Here is a 21,716-nt window from a genome sequence, read left to right as displayed (position 1 = left end):
ATGGTGGGGACACTCCCAAAATAATGGAACTGGCAAATGGGAAGTTGATATACTCCCCTTAACAGGCACTCATCGGGGTACAGATCAAAAGTCAGGAGAATGGTGGAACTTAGGTAAAAACTCTAATAAAATTAATGACCCAATTGACCCTCAACAAAATTCAACTGGCCAATATCAATCTCATCTTTTGCTCCAAGTTTATAGACATGTTCGTTGTTCCTATAACCATTCTCACACTACCAGTTCTGACTACCATGTCTCCTGTGAGAATGATTACATTTCTGACCATGAAATTCCCTCTTTTGAACCAAACAAAAGACTCTGGATGGACAGACCCACTTATGCCATATCTCTCGAAAACACTGGATAATTTATATATTTATTTATTTATTTATTTATTTTATTGAGGTCATAATGGTTTATAACATTGTTAAATTTCAGTTGTACATTATTATTTGTCAGTCGTCACGTATATGTGCCCCTTTACCCCTTATATCCACCCCCCAACACACTTCCCCCTGGTAACCACAAATCTTTTCTCTTTGTCCATGTATTTATTTATCTTCCACATGAGTGAAATCATACGGTGTTTGTCTTTCTCTATCTGGCTTATTTCACTTAACATAATACCCTCAAGGTCAATCCATGTTGTTGCAGATGGGACACTTTTGGTTTTTTTATGGCTGAGTAGTAGTCCATTGTGTGTATATATATATATATATATATATATATATATATATATACCACATCTTCTTTATTCAGTCATCAGTCGATGGGCACTTGGGTTGCTTCCACATCTTGGCTATAGTGAATAATGCTGCAATGAACATAGAGGTGCATAAATCTCTTTGAATTGTTGATTTCAAGTTCTTTCGATAAATACCCAGTAGTGGGATAGCTGGGTCATATGGTATTCTGATTTTTACTTTTTTGAGAAATCTCCATACTGTTTTCCATAGTGGCTGTACCAGTTTGCATTCCCACCAGCAGTGTATGAAGCTTCCCTTTTCTCCACATCCTCTCCAACATTTGTTGTTTTTGTCTTGGTAATTATAGCCATTCTAACAGATGTAAGGTGACATGTCATTGTAGTTTTGTTTTGCATTTCCCTAATAATTAGTGATGTTGAACATCTTTTCATGTGCCTGTTGGCCTTCTGTATACCTTCGTTGGAAAAACGTCTGTTCATATCCACTGTTCAGTTTTTGAACAGGATGTTTGTTTTTTTGTTCTTGATTGTATGAATTCTTTATATATTTTGGAGATTAACTCCTTGTCGGATGTATGATTTGCAAATATTTTCTCCCAGTTGGTGGGTTGTCTTTTCATTTTGAGCCTGGTTTCCTTTGCCTTGCAGAAGCTCTTTAGTCTGATGAAGTCCCACTTGTTTATTTTTTCTTTTGTTTCCCTTGTCTGTGTAGACACGGTATTTGAAAAGATCCTTCTAAGACCAATGTCAAAGAGTGTGTTGCCTATATTTTCTTCTAGGAGTTTTATGATTTCACGTCTTACCTTCAAGTCTTAATCCATTTTGAATTAATTTGTATGGCGAAAGATAATTGTCGGGCAGGCCCCATGGCTTAGCGGTTAAGTGCGTGCGCTCCGCTACTGGCAGCCCCGGTTCAGATCCCAGGTGCGCACTGACGCACTGCTTCTCCGGCCGTGCTGAGGCCGCGTCCCACATACAGCAACTAGAAGGATGTGCAGCTATGACATACAACTATCTACTGGGGCTTTGGGGGAAAAAGAAAGAAAGAAAGGAAGGAAGGAAGGAAAGAAGGAAGGAAGGAAGGAAGGAAGGACGGAAGGAAGGAAGGAAGGAAGGAAGAAAGAAAAAGAAAGAAAGAAAGAAAGAGAGAGAGAGAGGGAGGGAGGGAGGGAAGGGAGGGAGGGAAGGAAGGAAGGAAGGAAAGAAGGAAGGAAGAAAGAAAGAAAGAAAGAGCCCTATAAAAAAAAAAAAAGAAAGAAAGATAATTGTCTACTTTCATTCTTTTGCATGTGGATGTCCTGTTTTCCCAACACCATTTATTGAAGAGACTTTCCTTTCTCCATTGTATGTTCTTAGCTCCTTTGGCAAAGACTAGCTGTCCATAGATGTGTGGTTTTATTTCTGGGCTTTCAGTTCTTTCCCACCGATCTGTGCATCTTTTTTTGTACCACTACCGTGGTGTTTTGATTATTATAGCTTTGTAGTATTTTTTGAAGTCAGAGATTGTGATGTCTCCAGATTTTTTCATTTTTTTCAGAATTTCTTTAGCTGTTGGGGGTCTTTTGTTGCCCAATATGAATTTCAGGATTGTTTGTTCTATTTCCGTGAGGAATGTCATTGGGATTCTGATTGGGATTGCATTGAATTTGTAGATTGCTTTAGGTAATATAGACATTTTGACTATGTTTATTCTTCCAATTCATGTGCATGGAATGTCTTTCTATTTCTTTATGTCTTCTTCCAATTCTCTCAATAATGTCTTATAGTTTTCATTGTATAAGTCTTTCACCTCCTTGGTTAAAACTATTCCTAGATATTTTATTCTTTTTGTTGAGGTTCTAAATGAGATAATATTCTTGAGTTCTTTCTGTTAGTTTATTATTAGAGTATAGAAATGAAACTGATTTTTGTAAGTTGATTTTGTACCCTGCAACTTTGCTGTAGTTGTTGATTATTTCTAATAGTTTTCCAATGGATTCTTTAGGGTTTGCTATATATAAAATCATATCATTTGCAAACAGCAAGAGTTTCACTTCTTCCTTGAAATTTGTATACCTTTTATTTCTTTTTCTTGCCTAATTGCTCTGGCCAAAACCTCCATTACTATGTTGAATAAGAGTGGCAAGAGTGGGCACCCTTGTCTTGTTCCTGTTCTCAGAAAGATGGCTTTCAGCTTTTCCCCATTGAGTATGATGTTGGCTGTGGGTTTGTCATACATGACCTTTATTATGTTGAGGTACTTTCCTTCTATACCCATTTTATTGAGAGTTTTTATCATACATGGATGTTGGATCTTGTCAAATGCTTTCTCTGCATCTATTGAGATGATCATGTGGTTTTTATTACTCTTTTTGTTAATGTAGTGTATCACTTTGATTGATTTGAGGATGTTGAACCATCCTTGCATCCTGGTATAAATCCCACTTGGTCACGGTGTATGATCCTTTTAATGTAGCGCTCTATTTTGTTGGCCAATATGGTGTTGGGGATTTTTTAATCTATGTTCATCAGCAATATTGGCCTGTAATTTTCCTTCTTTGTGTTGTCCTTGTCTGGCTTTGGGATCAGGGTGATGTTGGCCTTGTAAAATGTGTTAGGAAGTAGTCATCTTCTTCAGTTTTCTGGAATAGTTTGAGAATGATAGGTATTAAATCTTCTTTGAATGTTTGGTAGAATTCACCAGAGAAGTCATCTGGACCTGGACTTCTATTTTTTGGTAGGTTTTTGATTACTGTTTCAATCTCTTTTCTTATAATTGGTCTATTCAGATTCTCTATTTCTTCTTATTTCAGTTTGGGGAGGTTATGTGAGTCTAAGAGTTTATCCATTTCTCCTAGATTGTCCAATTTATTGGCATATAGTTTTTCACAGTATTCTCTTATAATCTTTTGTTTTTCTGTGGTACCCATTGTCATTTCTCCTCTTTAATTTCTAATTTTATTTATTTGAGCCTTCTCTATTACTTTCTTAGTGAGTCTGGCTACGAGTTTGTCAATTTTGTTTATCTTCTCAAAGAATCATCTCCTTTTATCATTGATCCTTTCTACTGTTTTTTCGTTTTCAGTTTCAATTTGTGCTCCAATTTTTATTATTTCCCTCCTTCTGTTGACTTTGGGCTTTGTTTGTTCAACATTTTATAGTGCTGTTAGGTGTGGTTCAAGATTACTTATTTGAGATTTTTCTTATTTGTTAAGTTGGGCCTGTATTGCTATGAGTTTCCCTCTTAGGACAACTTTTGCTGCATCCCATATGAGTTGGTATGGTGTATTTTCATTTTCACTTGTCTCTAGGTATTTTTTTATTTCTCTTTTAATTTCTTCAGTGATCCATTGGTTGTTCGGTGGTGTGTTGTTTAGTCTCCACATCTTTGCCCCTTTCCCAGTTTTTCCTTGTAGTTGATTTCTAGTTTCATAGCATTATGGTTGGAAAAGACACTTGATGTAATCAATCTTCTTAAATTTATTGAGGCTTTCCTTGTTTCCCAACATATGGTCTATCTTTGAGACTGTCCCATGTGCACTTGAGAAGAACATGTATTCTGCTGTTTTTGGTTGGAGTGCTCTATATATATCTATTAAGTCATCTGGTCTAGTTTTTCATTTAATCCCACTATTTCCTTGTTGAATTTCTGTCTGCATGATCTGTCCACCCATGTAAGTAGGGTGTTAAGGTCCCCTACTATTATTGTGTTGCTGTTAATATCTCGTTTTAGGTCAGTTAATAGTTGTTTTATGTACTTTGGTGCTCCCGAGTTAGGTGCATATATATTTATAAGTGTTATGTCCTCTTGATGGAGTGTCTCTTTTATCATTATATACTGCCCCTCTTTGTCTCTCATGGCCTGTTTTATCTTGAAATCTACTTTGTCTGATATAAGTGTGGCAACACCTGCTTTCTTTTGCTTGCCATTAGCTTGGAGTGTCATCTTCCATCCCTTCACTCTGAGCTTGTGTTTGTCTTTAGAGCTGAGATGTGTTTCCTGGAGGCAGCATATTGTTGGGTCTTGTTTTTTAATCCATCCAGCCACTCTGTGTCTTTTGATTGGAGAATTCAATCCATTTCCATTTAGAGTGATTATTGATATATATGGGCTTAATTTTGCCATTTTATCACTTGTTTTCCAGTTTTATGTATTTCCCTTGGTTCTCATCCCATGTATTTCGGAGTGCCAATTCAATTTGGTGGTTCTCTATGATGGTTTTCTCATTATTTATCATTTGTGTCTCTGTACTGATTTTTTGTTTAGTGGTTACTGTGAGGTTTATATAACAGATCTCATAGATGAGATAGTCCATTTTCTAATAGTCTCTTATTTCCTTAGTCTAAGGAGGTTCCATCCATTTCCTCTTTCCCATCTAAGTTATTGTTGTCACAACTTATTCCATTTTGTGTTGCGAGTTTGTGGTTAAAATGAAGCGATTATAGTTATTCTTGATGTTTTCCTTTCCATTATCTTTAATGTTATAATTAAGTGTTTGCTAACCTGTTCTGATAGAGAGCTGCAATTTTCTGACTTTGCCTATTAATCTCCTTGCTCAAGTCTTTGTAAACCTTTCATCTTTTTTTCAGGTATGAAGGCCTACTTGATGATTTCTTGCCGGGGGGAGGGGGGTCTTGTGGCAATGAACTCCCTCAACTTTTGTTTATCTGGGAAAGTTTTTATTTCTCCATCATATCTGAAGGATAATTTTCTCTGGATAGAGTATTCTTCGCTGAAGGTTTTTTGTCTTTCAGAATTTTGAATGTATCATTCCACTCTCTCCTACTCTAGTAAGGTTTCTGCTGAGAAATCCGCTGAAAGCCTGATAGGGGTTCCTTTGCAGGTTATTTTCTTGTGTCTTGCTGCTCGTAATATTTTTTCTTTAATATTTTTTTATTTTGACTTTTGCCAGTTTTACTAATATACGCCTTGAAGAAGGTCTTTTTACATTGATGTAATTAGGAATTCTATTAGCTTCATTTACTTGTAATTCCAGCTCCTTTGAAAGGTTTTGGAAGTTCTCAACAATTATTTCTTTGAACAAGCTCTCCGCTCCTTTCTCCGTCCCTTCTCCCTCTAAAATACCTATAATTCTTATGTTGTTTTTCCTAATTGAGTTGGATATTTCTCTGAGAATTTTGTCATTTCTTTCTAGTCTTAGTTCTGTCTCCTCCTCCATCTGAAACATTTCTATATTTCTGTCCTCTAAATTGCTAATTCTGTCCTCCATTAAATGAGCTCTGTTATTTACAGACTCCAGACTTTTCTTTATCTCATTCATTGTGTTTTTCATCTCCAACATTTCTGAATGGTTTTTCTTTATAGTTTCAATCTCTTCTGTGAAGAATTTCCTCTGTTCATTAATTTTTTCCTGATTTTATTGAACTGTCTTTCTGAGTTTTCTTGCAACTCATTGAGTTTTTTTATAATAGCTATTTTGAATTCTCTGTCATTTAGGTGCAAATTTCTGTGCCTTCAAGATTGTTTTCTGGGTGTTTGTCTTTTTCCTTCTGGTCTGGAGTATTAACATACCTCTTCATATTATTTTATGGGGTGGATTTGTGCCTTCACATAGTGATAGTATCTGGTCACAGATACCACCTGCCACCACTGGGGGAGAAGGGGGGAGGAGCTGTGTATTCTGAGCCCGCTGGGATCCCTGGCAGCTGTGCCTATCTGAGCCTGGGCCACTCCTTGTGACCACAGCGGCACTGTGGGCTCTCCCACTGAATGGGAAAGTGATAATGTAAGGGCTCAGGGCTGCTGCCACCTGCTCTCACAGTCCCATTGAGGTGTGATCCCACCTTTGAGGTCACAGTGGTACTACAGGAGTTCGTGGCACCCAGGAAGTCATTCGCCCAGGTGTGCAGATCCACTGCCGCCTCTTCCTGGGTCACACTTGCCATTGTGCTTGGTGGATGGTGCCTCCCAACTCAGTCCAAGCCTGGGCCACTCCCTGGGACCACAGCAGTACTGTGGGCTCTCCCACCTGACAGGAAGGTGATCACATGGGGGCTCAGAGCTGCCATCATCAGTTCCTGCAGCCATACCAAGGAGCGCTCCCACCCTCAGCACTGCAGTGATACTATGGGGCTCTAGCTGGGACAGCAGTCACATGCATGCACGGGGCTGCTGGGGCCCGGGAAGTGTTCACCTATCTCCATCTCCCTGTGGGTAGTCCATCCACCTTCAGATGTATAGCTGTGCGGGTCTCTCAGGCATCCTGTTGTGCTGTGTGGGTATCCTCTGCTGATCAATGAATGTCCATTTAGTTGTAGTTCGAAGGGGGAGAGATAAAGGGAACAGCTCACTCCGCCATGTTGTTGACGTCCTTGTATAATTTTTTCTATGTGGCTCCAATATTTGTTCCAGTCTCTCCTTTTCCTGGAAGGGACAATGTTGAACAGCACTCACCTCAGATGCTACCATTAGAAAAAATCTTCTTTCCACTGCTCATATCACAGTTCTTGGTTCATTCTCTTATCATCTTAAGAGAGCCAAAAGAAACTATGACTTTCAGGGACTTTCTACATACAGCACAACTGTAGATAAAACAGGAATGGGACATGTCTTTGCTACAGCATTATTTCCTACTTATGAGGTAATTGATCTTGACAAGGCCATTTGTAACCTCTCCCTTGTGATGGCTTCACCCTTCAATGCCACCCCACAAGCTACTGAATATCAATAGAGTCAAACAAACAGTCAGCCAGAAGTTGTCCTTCAAAACCAAAACGCTCTTTACATGCTAACTGCTCAACAAGGGGGCATTTGTGCACTTCTGGGAGAAGAATGTTGCTTTTACATAAATGAGTCTGGTCACATAAAACGAGAGCTAAAGGTAATATAAATATAATATAATATAAATATTATAATATAAATCTCCTCAATAACATAGGTGATACTGCTGGCCTCCTAGACCACTTTGACCTGTTGGCTGGTTACCCTCGGGGCTCAGAGCCATTTTGAGATCAGGGTTCTAGGCCTTACTAATGATTATTATTCTTATTTGCTCAATTTTTGTCACCTTTAAAGTGCTAATGATTTGTATTTCACAATGCCGTATGTCTGTCCCTACTTCTAGAGTGATGATTGCTCAATGACTTGAGATGATCGACCAATCTTGCAATTGTGGGCATATAAAGGACCTGATTCTATTTCCAGATAAAGACTATGCCTAAGACTCATTTCCTGAGCACTTCCTTATTGCTCAGACGTGGTTAAGGCCTCTGAGCCTTTTGGGAGGCTTTTCCCAAAAGTGCAGACTGATTAGGTTTCGGTTTGTGACCTGGGCCAGGCCACTGGGGAGGTCTCCATTTTGTGGGTCCTGGTATAGGAATTAGCTTTATCATAACTGATTAAATTTGATTGTCAAAGTTTGATAAAGTTGACTATCATAACTTTGATTAACTTCATCATAATTTTATCTTGGATATATTTATCATAACTTTGAATGAACCATTTTCTTTGTCCTAATAGTACTTATATTTTAAAAGAAAACTCTGAACTCCTATCTAAAGTAAAAGATACGTGGAAATAGTTTTTCTTGTTGTCACCTTTTCTCTCATCCCCAAACCAGATGTGGGTAAAATTTTAATATCTTTTAAAAATCACCAGGTAAAAAACACTAACTGTTTCTTTGGTTGTTAAATATGACTGGTTGTACTTTACATTCTCCTCCATTACCTTACCGCACTGTCCATCTTTGCCAGATCCCACTCACTTTGTTTCCCATGCAATCGCTGTCTGCATATGTACAAGAATTTCTAAAAATAGGAACGCTTGCAAACCAGGCCTTTCTACCATTGTGGTTTTTCAAATGTATTTTTTCCATCAATGAATGGGAAAACAAACTTAATATAGGTTATGGAAATGCAATTCTACCTTAATAAAAGCAAGGAGAGAATGTATATTTTTAACAGATGGGGTTTACTGTGCATAATCTGCTGCCTCTTCTGTGTGTCCCTTAATGATGTAGCGAGGAAATACACAAATGCAAAGTAGTCCAAGACAGGATTATACCAAAATTTATTTAACCAGCCTTCTACTTGTGTAGATTTAGGATGTTTCCAGCTATTGCTTTTACTAAAAGTCCTGTGTCTGTACCTACATCTTTCCAAACTGGTGTAGTATATTTGCAGAATTAATTGCTAGAGATAGAATTCCTGAGGGAACGAGTGCTTTTTTAATTTCAAAATTGACCAAATATTCTATAATGTGTATCCTCAGCTTGGCAGAATATCGAGGCCCTTTAGTTGGCAGGAGTAAAAACTAGGTCTGGAGGTTATTTTGGCAATATGGAAAAAAAGAAAAGCCCTAAAAATGTCCAAGCTTAACCTACAGAACTGTAAGATAATAAATTTGCATTGTTTTAAGCCACTAAGTTTGTGGTATTTGTGGCAGCACCAACAGAAAACTCTACAAACATTCTCAAAGGTACCCAGACAACAGAAATGGACAAAAGCTGTTCTAAATGTCAAAAGGTAGATTTTGCAAAACTTGTACCTGAAAACAATCCTGGATAAGAGTCTAGAAATAGCTTTTAAGGGCCTATTTGGAGAACTCTGGCAGAAAAACAGTGCTCATCAGGATGGTAAGTCAATTACTAAATTTTCCATGCAGGAGTGTTCTTTTTTCTTTTTTTAAATAATAAACAGTCCACATTTACAGAGAATTTGTCCTGTGACAGGTACTGTGCTAGCACTTTAAACACATCTACTCCCTACCTTTCACACTGTGAGGTACAGACTCGTCAGCATTTTCCAGCCCCGGAAGCAGGAAGACAGAGAGTCTGGGCAACAGCTGCTGCCAGAATCCAAACCAAGGCAGCCAGCTCAGAGGCAGCTCCCACCACCGCAGGGGGAATCTTTGTTTTATCTTTTCTCTCATTGCAAGTGGTAAAATTTATTTTACATATTTAAGGTAAAGTTTAAATAAGGAAGGTCATGTGCTTGAGTGGAAAAACAATGTTAAATGACCTGATAAAGAAGATGTGGTATATATATACATTGGAATACTACTTAGCTGCAAAAAAGATGAAATCTTGCTATTTGAGACAACACAGATGGAACTTGCGGGTTTTATGCTAAGTGAAATAAGTCAGATGGAGAAAGACAAATACTGTATGATTTCACTCATACGTGGAAGATTAAGCAAAAAAACAATAAACAAACACGTAGACATGGAGAACAGATTGGTGATTACCAGATGGGGAGGGGGCTGGGGAGCGAAAAGGGTAAGGGGGGACATTTGTGCAGTAATGGATGAAAACTAGACTTTGGATGGTGAAAATACACAAAAGCTATGTATGGTACTTCACAATGACAGCTTGTCATTTAAAGATGAAATTTGTTCCAAGCATGAAGCCAACATTCTAATTCAAGTGTAAGCAGCACTTTATTTTTTTCTTTATTTTTTTTTTTTTTGGTTAGGAAGATTGGCCCTGTGCTAACATCTGTTGCCAGTCTTCCTCTTTTTGCTTAAGGAAGATTGTCCCTGAGCTAACATCTCTGCCAATCTTCCTCTATCTTGTATGTGGGGCACCACCACAACACGGCTTCACGAGTGGTGTGTAGGTCTGCGCCGGGATCTGAACCCACAAACCCCAGGAAGCCAAAGCAGAGTGTGTGAAGTTAACCACTGTGCCACCGGGCCGGCCCCTTAAGCAGCACTTTACATTGACAAAAATTTTAAATGAAGGCACTCAAGATCTTTCAGCCCAGTTTCTTAGTTTTATAAGCAAAAAGAAAAAAAGAAAAGAAAAGAAAACTCAGAGGCCAAGTGACTCACTGCAAGCTAGTGAAAGAGTCAGGATCCAGGATTCAGGTTGTGGACCTTGTTCATCCACTCAGGCACATGGTGTTCATTGTTTTAATTAGTGTTATAAATGGCAAATATGAGAATACAACGTGCCTCAACTCCAAGCAACGTGGCGACCTATCATGATCTGTTTGCAGAGAAAATGGAGGGGATCTGGCTGGGTAAGGACACCTGGGTGGATTCATAACCTCATAATCACAACCAAAGGGTTCAAATTAATGAATTTATATCAACCTTGGGGTAGGTTGATATCGATATCAACTTTAATGAAGTACTTCCAGGCTCTCTCCTTGTCCTTCTCATGGTCCACATTTTAAATCAATTTTTTGGATGAAGATAAAAGGCAAGTTTGTCAGTTTACAGATGATACAAAGCCAGGTGAGATAAGAGACCGTTAGACGAGAGAATCAAGATCTAAATCTTCATGATGTGATAGCTCAGTGGGCTGAGAGAAGACCAATAGGCAACAGTTACAGAGACTGTACCATGTGCTTGTCATCATTGTGTCTGGTGCTTCAAACACTTTATGTCCCTTCATCCTCACCATCCTCATCTCACCATCCTCATCCACACCACACCATGGGAAGTAAGGTTGTGCAATTGTTTCTATGTTATAGTTGAGTGATCTGGGGTTTCAACAGGTTAGGTGGCTTGCCCCAAGTTTACGCAGCCAGTAGGTGTTGGCCCTGGTGCTGCTGTTGGCGCTCTTAACTGTGCTGTATTTACCAGACTGAGTTGCATGAGAGAATTAACGGCAGTTTTTAAATATTTAAAGGACTGTCACTTGGGAGAAGGTATAGATTGCTCTGAGAAATGCCAAGAAAATAAACTAGAACAAGTACTTGGAAGCTGCAGAGCAAATTATAACTGAATATTTTTAAAAATGCTCTAATGAATAGTTAGAGCTGCCCAAGATGGAACGGCTTTGATGTGTGAAGTACTGCATTCCCAACCACTGTAACACGGGGATGGTAATAGCACATGCTGTGTAAGGTTGTCACGAGCAGATAAGTCAATGTTTGTGCAGAACTCAGAACAGTTCTTGGCAGTCCTAGCAATGAACTTTTTACAAGGGTTTCTTCAATTTGAAATAAAAATTAATAGAAGTGTTCAAGCAAACTCTGGGCATTGCCTTAGCCAGTGTAGAAGTCCACTTTTCAGGACTTTCCCCACTCCCTACCACTCCCTTTCTCTCACTCCATCCTCCATGGCTGAGCGAAGGCAGTGCCCACAGCCATGTTTGTACCTCATGAGTTCTGCACCTCAGTAACTGGACCTGGGGGGACAGAGGACCAAGCTGGACTCATCAGAATCTCTGAGAGTCTCTGAGAGTCTCTGATCCCAGTTTCTGTGCGTTGCTGGAGTTGAGGTGAGGTAAACTCAGGCTCTGCACATGGAGGGCAGAAAACTCTAGACTCTGAGAGAAGCACAAATCATGTGTGCAGAGAGAGGTGGAGATCCAAGACCACCTGGTCCCATCGGAGAAGCAGCAACTGGGAGAACAGCTGCCTTGGTTGCTGAGGGCTCTCTCCCCTCGGGTCATGGCCCTCCTTAAGGCCCAGCTGCCCTTCCTTTAGGCCCAGCTGCCCTTCCTGCCCTGCCTGTAAGATGTCTCACATGTTTAAGCACAGTGGCCCTTCTTCCCCAGGCCAATTTGAAGTGGGTTTCTGAGAAAATGCTGGAGCCCAGAGGTAACTGAGCAGGGAGTGGAGGCTGAGGTAGCTCTCTTTAAGGTCTAATGCCTTCCCTGTGTGGATATGAGTCTGTGTGTGTATTTGAAAATTTGATGGATGGATTGATTGATTGATTGATTTCTGGTGGACTTCCTGTCTAGAAAGTGAGTGACTGCCATAGGATTTCCCACCATCCTCCTTTCCCGTCCCTCCCCTCAGTGCAGGAGGCCCCTCCTCCATTAACCAATGATCCAGTCGCCCTGGACTGCTAGATGGTCCCCAAACCTCTATGCATCATTGTGCTTCCAGGCCTTCTCTTCTTCCTCTGTTTTAGTTATTTTTTAACCAGCTCAAATGTCACTTCTTACGAAGCCTTCACCACCTTCCCAGACAGAACTAAGCACCTCCAATTCTGTCATCCTCAAAAAGGTCTACCCACAGTAAACATGTTACCCTATATGGTGATCAGATGGACACTTGCTATCTCCCTCAGTAGAAACATGAGCTCCAAGAGGACAGGGCACAACCCCTGTTCATCTTTATCCCCCAGGATCTGATGGACAGGTTGTCACATAATGAGTCAGTAAGTATGTGGGGGGACATGGACTACCTGGGAAAGTAGGTGTGAGGAATGTATATGTATTCTTAGGTTTGAGAGGGCTTTTGGTTTTTTCTTTGTTTTAGAACCACCATTAAAGGCCCTGGACACCTACCAGTATTCATCCATCTGATTAATTGTATGGATCATCCTATGGAGCTTCCTCTGCTCAGTCCTAATTGGCATCATCGTCATGAAACGTAGGAGGATATCAAGTACCAGGGAAGGTGAGAAGCAGGCTGGCCTCTGGCTCTTGGGGAGGACATAGTCTGGTAAGGACCTGGCAGAGGTGAGCCACGGGTCTCACCCAAGCCCTTGTCCACTGATCCATCTCTACACAGAAATGATGCATTTTCTTAGTCTTCAGCCCCCACCCCACAGCAGCCACATGAAACCATGTAAGTGAATGTGTTTGGCAAACTCTGAAATCATATATAATTGTTAGTTAACATTATATTATATTATCCTACATGATTATTTTTCATATAAATAATTATTTTAATAACTAGTAGTTAAAAGGTTTGATGATATATTTCGAAGCCATTTTTATCACAAGTGAAAGTTTCTGCTCATAACAAGCCTACTTAAGCTCTCTGAGGCCTCAGGCAAAAAGGAATCCTTATGTTGCTTCCAGGGCATCTTAAAGTGGCTGCAGTTGTGTGGGGTAACTCACTCATACGTGGAAGAACCTCCAGCCTACAGTGGTACAGCCCAGACATAGCCTTTAGGGCTAAGAAACCATTTTTTTCAGCCTTAAAATCACTCAAATACGCATCCTCAACAATTGTAATTTCTCCTTTTCATGGAGTGTCAAAAAATATTGGGCTATTTTTTTTCATTTCTTTTCTATTTTTACTTTCTGGTTCTACTTCCTACTCTGTTCCGGACCTGAAAGCAATGGGTTCCTAAATGTCAGCTCTGGAAATAAAAAAAAAAAAAATAGGAGCAAAGACTGCTATTTTGCTATGCAGTTATTTATTCTTCTCCACCTAAAAAATATAGACATATAACAATATACAATTCACAATGTTCAAGCATCCAATCAAAAATTTTCTGGACATACTAAAAAGCAAGAAAATATATTCCATAATCAGGAGAAAAATGAGTCAACAGAAATTGACTCAGAAATAAACAAGATACAGAAGCTGCTCACTGGCAGCTGGGTTGGACATTTTATATACTTACGATGTCATTTAAAACACTAATCCTCTAGATCTACAGGATCTAAGCTGAAGGCCTCTCCACATGCTACAGAGATAACTCACCAGGTACCTATAATTCGCTGTGCTCAGATTTCTAGTTATGGTTGTGGAAGACGAGTGAATGTGACTACCAATTTTTGTCTTTTTCAGCAGCACTGCCCGCCTTGTGCTACTCAAATGCTTCTCGGGAACCCAGTGTGGAAACAATTAGGGACCTATGAGGTAAAGGACTGGAGACAGGGTCTGGTGGTGTCCTAGTTGAGCATGTCCCTTCTCTGGGGCTGGCCCGGAGGTCACAAGGATTGGTGGAAGGCTCCCTTCCCCCCAAGTGCCCGTATCCCTTTGAGCTGACACCCCGAGCAGGTCTGGCTAGTTAATAACACCCGGTGGGCCTAGACATAAACCCTGCCCTAAGCCAGAGGGCCGCGGGCACAGAGTCACGCTCAGGGCGGCACGCACGGAACCCCGCTCTCCCTCGGCCCTCCTCGGGCTGCTCTCCTGCCTGGGAGGAGCCTACGGGAGGGGTGTTGTGGGAGGGGTCAACCGGAGCAAGGGGGGCGGAGGGGCCGGCCTGGGCGGGGCTCCACGCGTCCCCGCCCCCGCGGCGGCCACTGTTCGCTCCCCTGGTGCTGATCCGCCCTGAGGCCGCCTGGTCACCACCGAGCGCGCCACGGGGCCGGGCAGAGAGGCGCGGGCGCGCCGGGAAGCCTCTGGAAGGGCCCGAGGCAGGGCCGGCTATGCCTCCCGCTGCAGCGGTTCCTGCCGGCGCCCGCGCGCCCGCGGCCTGGGAGGCGCAGCCGGGCCCCGGGGGGGCCGCGCTGTGAGCGCCCCGGCCTAGGCCGCCGCGGCCGCGCAGGACACAGGCCGCGCTCGCCGCCTTCCTCGCGCGCGCGGCCCCGCCTCGGCTCGCTCCGCACCGCCGGCCGCCATGGCCTCGGTCGCCTGGGAGGGCGCGGGCTCGGGGCGCGGGCGGCACCGGGCGCTGCGCGCGCTGCTGCTGCTCTGCCTCTGGCTGCCGAGCGGCCGCGCGGCCGGCCCGCCCTCCCCGCCGCTGTCCGCGCTGCGCGCCCAGCTCTCGGGCGTGGAGCAGCTGCTGGAGGAGTTCCGGCGGCAGCTGCAGCAGGAGCGGCCGCAGGAGGAGCTGGAGCTGGAGCTGCGCGCCGGCGGCCGCCCCCCGGAGGGCTGCCCAGGCCCGGGCGGCGGCGGCTACAGCGCCAGGCCGGACGCCATCATCCGCACCCGGGACTCCCTGGCGGCCGGCGCCAGCTTCCTGAGGGCGCCCGCGGCCGTGCGCGACTGGCGGCAGTGCGTGGCGGCCTGCTGCGCCGAGCCGCGCTGCTCCGTGGCCGTGGTGGAGCTGCCCCGGCGGCCCGCGGCCCCGGCCGCCGCGCTGGGCTGCTACCTCTTCAACTGCACGGCGCGCGGCCGCAGCGTCTGCACCTTCGCGCTGCACCGCGGCTACAGCAGCTACAGCCTCAGCCGCGCCCCGGACGGCGGGCACGGCGGCCTGGAGGCCGGCGCCGCGGCCACCGCCCCGGCCTCGCCTCGCCTGGGTAAGCGCGCCGCTGAGGGCTGGCCGGGCCCCGGCCCCGCGCTGGAGGACTGCTGTCCTTCCGCCGGTTGGGTGGCTGCACGGGGGAGACCGCCTAGGCAGCACCGCGGGGCCCTCTCAGCCAAGTTGGAAGTGAAAAACACCCTCCTTCCAAGTTATCTTGGGTGCGGGCATCCAGAAGAGTGGCTCTGATTTCTCAGTCGAGGGGTGATTTCTGAAAAATCCCAGTGGATCGGGCAGGAACAGGCATGGTGGGCTGCTTCTGGCATTTTTCTAGGCTTGGGGATAGAGGCTGATCTGAGAGGATTCATAGAAATTCGATTTAAAGGAGAAAAGCTCAGAGCCAAAAAATAAAAATTTATTTTGGTTCCAGATTTTTGTAAGATGTGGTTTGTGTCAAGCAATTGCAAGAGCAAAATCTAATTAGATCCCCGATTGCTCATAACACAGCCTTGCGTCTTAGCTTGACTCATGACTCATAATTCCACCTCTGGTTACTTTCATCAGATAAAAATGGGAAGGAAAACGTCGGATATTTTTGAAGTGGATCCAATTGATTCCCGTGGATTATTGTTCCCTTTTAGAAACAGTGAAAAGAAGGAACTTGATTTTAGTTGAAGATAAGAAAGTGTAAGGCACGTGTCTTTTTAAAAAGAACTAAAAACGATGCTTTTAATGCGATAGTTTTACTTGCTGCGGATGCTCAGAATGAGAATCGAGACACTTATAGGAGGCTCAAAAAAACTGTAGCAGTTGGAGATTAAGGTCACTGAGGGACTAAAACCTTGACTGGGCCCACTTGTGCTGAGCTCAGTGTGTGTGATCGCTCTCTGTTGCTGTTTGATGTATAATAACAGAGAGTGACATCATAGCAAGATTAGAGGGGGTAGCCTCAGCCACCTGGGAAATCTGGATTCTCCGTGACCTGCGGGTCCAATGAGAAGGGCCTGGAAATCTGTGTCCACAATGGCCTAGCCCCCTAACCCCCTCCACCCAAGAGGAGGCTTAGAACCCTCATTGGGGTGCAGACATCCAAAGGTCGCCCTGTGACTGCTCAGCCCGAGGTTTTCTCCCTGAAGGGGGAGCAGGAGGCACTTTCACTTGGACCCCCACCAGCATCCCCAAGCCCACCCCATGGCTGTCACAAACACATCCTTTCTGTCTGCCAAATAGGGACCCAAAAATCACAGCAGCAAAGAAGCAAAGTCCCCTTCTCTTGTTCTCACCACATGTCTGGAAAAACCGACATTGCGAAAGGAAGTTTTCTTATAAACCAGAGGAAACCAAAAGGAAGATTAACAAGGAAAGAATATGCCCATGGAAATTTTTAAAAATCTTTAAAAAGTTTAATTTACTAATAGAAGTTTCTGAGTCATTTTTTTCTTCTACTTTCTTCTTCGCCCTTCGTTTTCCTAGGGGGCGTTTGTCTAGGAATTCGGTTTTGTAGATGGTCAGGGGTGAAAGTAGGTGACCGCTGGGGTTGGTCCTGGTTCTGGAAAAATACTGCCCTGCTGGCACTTCTTCAGACCCCCAGCAACGGGGAACGTGGAAGGGTGCAGCTCAGGCCCGGAGGCGCGCTCCTTCTGCTCTGCAGGTGGGGCAAAGGTTGTCCTGTTCAACTGCCCTGTGTTTTCCCTGCCCGGATGCTTAACCCGTTGCAGTTCTTTATACTTCTGAGACTACTAAGTTTTTCCTTCTTGATTTTTTTTTCTGAGTTTTGTGAGCATGGGGAGTTCGAGGCTAAAGGAGCATGAAAATGGTTAGGAAAGCTCTTGCAGAGAATGTGTTAGGGGTCCATTTGAGGTAAATAAAAAGGTGATGAAGAAATAGGGAAGGGACAGGTGGGATGGGATAACGAAATTTATAGCAGAAACCATCAGCCGTGTTTATTGCCAACGTGTATTGAGTTTGGTGCAGGGCGCTGTTATAAGCTCCTTACACACAGGAACTCCCTCTCTCCTCACAACACCCAGAGATCTAGGTTCTATCATAATCCCTGGTGTACTCCCAGGCTTGGCAAGAGAAAGTAACTTGCCAGAGAGTCTCACAGCAAGGGAGTTGTGGAGCTGTGCTAGGGGAGTGGGGGGCTGTGTCAGGGGAGTTGTGGAGCTGTGTCAGGGGAGTTGTGGAGCTGTGTCAGGGGAGTGTGGAGCTGTGCTAGAGGAGTGTGGAGCTGTGTCAGGAGAGTGTGGAGCTGTGTCGGGAGTGGGGAGCTGTGCTAGAGGAGTGGGGAGCTGTGTCAGGGGAGCTGTGGAGCTGTGTCAGGGGAGTGGGGGGCTGTGCTAGGGGAGTGGGGGGCTGTGCTAGGGGAGCTGTGGAGCTGTGTCAGGGAGTGGGGGCTGTGCTAGGGGAGCTGTGGAGCTGTGTCAGGAGTGGGGAGCTGTGTCAGGAGTTGTGGAGCTGTGTCAGGAGAGGTGTGGAGCTGTGTTGGGGGAGTGGGGGCTGTGTCAGGAGCTGTGTCAGGAGAGTGTGGAGCTGTGTCAGGGAGTGGGGAGCTGTGTCAGGAGTGGGGGGCTGTGCTAGGGAGTGGGGGCTGTGCTAGGGAGCTGTGGAGCTGTGTCAGGGAGTGGGGGCTGTGCTAAGGGAGTGGGGGCTGTGCTAGGGAGGGGGGGGCTGTGCTAGGGGAGGGGGGAGCTGTGTGGGGGGAGTGGGGAGCTGTGCTAGAGGAGTGGGGCGCTGTGTCAGGGGAGTGGGGAGCTGTGTCAGGGGAGTTGTGGAGCTGTGTCAGGAGAGGTGTGGAGCTGTGCTAGGGGAGTGGGGGCTGTGCTAGGGAGTGGGGGCTGTGCTAGGGAGTGGGGGCTGTGCTAGGGAGTGGGGAGCTGTGTCAGGGGAGTGGGGAGCTGTGTCAGGGGAGTTGTGGAGCTGTGCCAGGAGAGTGGAGCTGTGTCAGGAGAGGTGTGGAGCTGTGTCAGGGGAGTGGGGGGCTGTGCTAGGGGAGTGGGGGGCTGTGCTAGGGGAGTGGGGAGCTGTGTCAGGGGAGTGGGGAGCTGTGTCAGGGGAGTTGTGGAGCTGTGCCAGGAGAGTGGAGCTGTGTCAGGAGAGGTGTGGAGCTGTGCTAGGGGAGTTGTGGAGCTGTGTCGGGGGAGTTGTGGAGCTGTGTCGGAGGACTTGTGGAGCTGTGTCGGGGGAGTTGTGGAGCTATGTCGGGGGAGTTGTGGAGCTGTGTCAGGGGAGTTGTGGAGCTGTGTTCCAGACCAGCTCAAATGCTTTCTCCAGCAGCACCAGGCAGCCTGGAAGCAGAGAAGCGGACAACTGGGTTTCCCACAGTGGGACTGACCAGCTGACTCTGTCGGGGATGGTAGGAGAATGCAGGGATGAGTGGAGGATGCTGGAGAGAGGTGTGTTGAAATGACTGATTCTGCCTGCAGTGGTGTGCAAAGAGCAGGGTAGGGGCTTGAGGTCCTGAGACCTGGGTTTGAGAGCCAGCTCCTCCACATATGGGTCCTTTCTTATCTCCTGGGACTTGAGTGTTTACCTTGCCTTCCAGCCCAGGCCGTCGTGAGGATCAAGGGTGGACATGCTTTGTGAGTTATAAAGGTGGCACACATGTCCATGATGTCATTACAGGATCCTGGTTGGGTCGTGTGACTGACAGAAGGGGATGGGGACTGGGTGTCCCTATAAAAGTAAAGAGCAGCAGGAGGGAGGGAGCAGAGTGGGTAGGACCCCAGAGGAGCTCGAGAATATCATCTCCAAGGACTCAAGGACCAGAACCTTGATGTTGTTTCCATTGGATATTCAGCTTGAAAACCAGGCTCTCTGGGAAGTCCTTGTGTAATTTGGGAAGTCAGGCTCCCCTCTGTGTCAGGGAAAATCAACGCTGTTAGGCAGCGCTCTGCTCTCCCCTCTACAAGCCCACACACCACCACCCCAGCCTCTCCCTCATCTTCTCCAAGCACAGAGAAAGGAGTTGACCTCATGTTCAGGGTTAATCCCTCCACATGTGCCCGACCAATCTCCTTCTCCGAGGACCTTTCTTTCTCATATTTTCAACCTCTCCCTTTTGTGTTGTAAATAAACATCACAAAAGAATGGCAAACAATTATATTTCATAAATAATATTGGGATAACTGGTGGGAATGTTGGGGAAAATACGTTTAGACCTGCAGCTCTGACCACACACAGATAAATTCCAGATGGGTTAAAGAATTAAATATTTTTTAAAAAATTAAGCCATAGATTACTCCATTCATAGGAAGGCTCAAAGAAAATAAAGTTACTATTACATATCTGGAGGGAAGATAACTTTCTAATCAATTACAGCGATCACAAAGAGAAAAGATGGATTATATACATGTTTTTAAAAACTTCTTTATGTCAAGAAACAAAAGGAATTGCAAACAAGAGTCTGGGAAAATATGAGATAAAAAGTATTTATTATATTAATAGAAAGAGCTTATATGAATCAGTAAGAAAAACAAAAATAAATTAACAAACAGTTCTCAGAAGAGGATGTATGGTTGATAAACATGGAAAAATATTCAACCTTAGAAATAATCAAAGAAATGCAAATAATGCCAGCTTATGCTTATTTAATTGGCAAAAATAAGTTTTCTCTGATATTAGCATGCATGTGGAGAACTTAATATAATCTTATATGGTCATTGGAGATGTAAATTGGTACCATTCTTGGAAATCAATCAGGAAATATGTAGCAGAGACCATTAAAATTGTCATTGATTCTTCTGGAATATTTTTTTAGGAAAATGATCCGTGCTAAAGAAAAAGTATGAGCAAAAAAGTTTATTATGGCATTATTTATAACAGTGAAAAATGGGGACAAAGTAAATGTCCAATAGTATAGGTGAGGAAATTAAATGGCAATGAGAAGTTTATGTAGTAACATGGGCAATGCTAGGGTATATGAATAAATACCAATAAATAGAATACATTAATAAGTTAGGTTAAATTCAGGATGTAAATTTATATTTACTGTACCTGGAATACACTTCGGGTGCCCCAAAGTATAATGGGAAGGGAGAACCTTTCAGTTAGAAAGATCTGGGCTGACGTCTGAACTGGCAAATTTATCACTTGTGTGGCCTTAGCAATTAAGTTATCCTCTCTGACCCTGGCTTCCTCATGAGGGTGACGTGTGAGACTTGGCCAAGTTGAGTGAAGCTGTGGCTCAAAAGCACTTAGCATGGTGCCTGGTCCACAGAAATCATCCAATGAATGGCAGCTGTTCATTATTATTATCATCAGCTCATGTGGAGAAAGACTAGAAGAGCACACCGAAAATGATGATAATCATATGGGAGTTGTGAATAATTTTTTCCTGAAGTATTGCAATTAAGAAAAACACACAATGAAAAAAACAAAAAAATGTTGGATTTTGACCCACAGTGTCTAAGTCTCTTCCCTTGGTCTGGCCCCACTTCCGTATCCTGACTTCAGGAGTCCCTTCTAGTTTCTCAGCCTCAGCTGTATCATTTGTGCCCACTCGATACAGATCCAGGTTCCAGAACCTCTTCCTTGTCATTAAGGCTCTGTTCACAGCAGGGTGTTGTATTCAGGCTAGTTAACCATAGCGTTCCTTTCTATGTAAAACGCCACCTTGATATGCTCCCTCAAAATTGATATGAGTCTTATTTCGCCTCTGTGGATCTTACCAAGTGTGTTTAGTTTTCAAAAGAAATCAGTGTTTCCATAGTACTTAACATTGGTTTATTACATTTTTATGACGAAAATTCAGAACTACGTTTATCTTGTTCTTCATCAGCAAGTTAAATATTTTTAAATGAAAGTGAACTTGTTTCCTCTTCTTGTTGTCATTTGTTCATTTTTAAGGCCTGTTTCTGGGTAGATAAGCTCTGGCTTATTTTAAAATACATTGTACAGTGTAATTTGCCTGGACTTGAACTGAGGAGGAAATATATCTCTATTTCAAATATAACAGTGATCAACTTAGAAGATATGAGAATTTCACTGTGTTCATAAATCATACCTTAAGCTTACCTAAAGAAAGGTAAATGACTAAAGCAATGATTTTTTTTTCTTTCAGGAGAGACAGGATTAATTAGTTTTATAATATGTGGAATATTTCAGAGCTTACTTGATTTTTCCATTTTAAATCTTTGGGGTTAAATCTTTGAGATCTTAAAAATATATTATTCACATTGATTGCTGTTTATATCATATAGGTATATTTTAGTTTGTCTACTTAAAAACAGTATTTCAAAG

The 21,716-nt window shown here is 43.8% G+C and overlaps 1 protein-coding gene across 2 annotated transcripts in view; it reads left to right on the top strand.

Annotated features, from left to right (window-relative positions):
* The first annotated feature begins 14,691 nt into the window (after positions 1 to 14,691).
* The window catches only part of LRP11 (LDL receptor related protein 11), a 43,371-nt gene continuing 36,346 nt past the window's right edge, over positions 14,692 to 21,716 (top strand). For both annotated transcript variants that reach the window (XM_087425236.1, XM_087425235.1), the window contains exon 1: positions 14,692 to 15,534. In XM_087425236.1, coding sequence (XP_087281362.1) covers positions 14,910 to 15,534 — 625 coding nt within the window. In that variant the 5' untranslated portion in view covers positions 14,692 to 14,909. The remainder of the gene's footprint in view (positions 15,535 to 21,716) is intronic.

The sequence above is a fragment of the Ceratotherium simum genome, chromosome 38 (genome assembly GCF_057802395.1).
Source record: "Ceratotherium simum simum isolate JZ-2026a chromosome 38, ASM5780239v1, whole genome shotgun sequence".
NCBI classification, from domain to species: Eukaryota; Metazoa; Chordata; class Mammalia; order Perissodactyla; family Rhinocerotidae; genus Ceratotherium; species Ceratotherium simum.
This window is presented reverse-complemented; position numbering and strand designations above follow the sequence as displayed.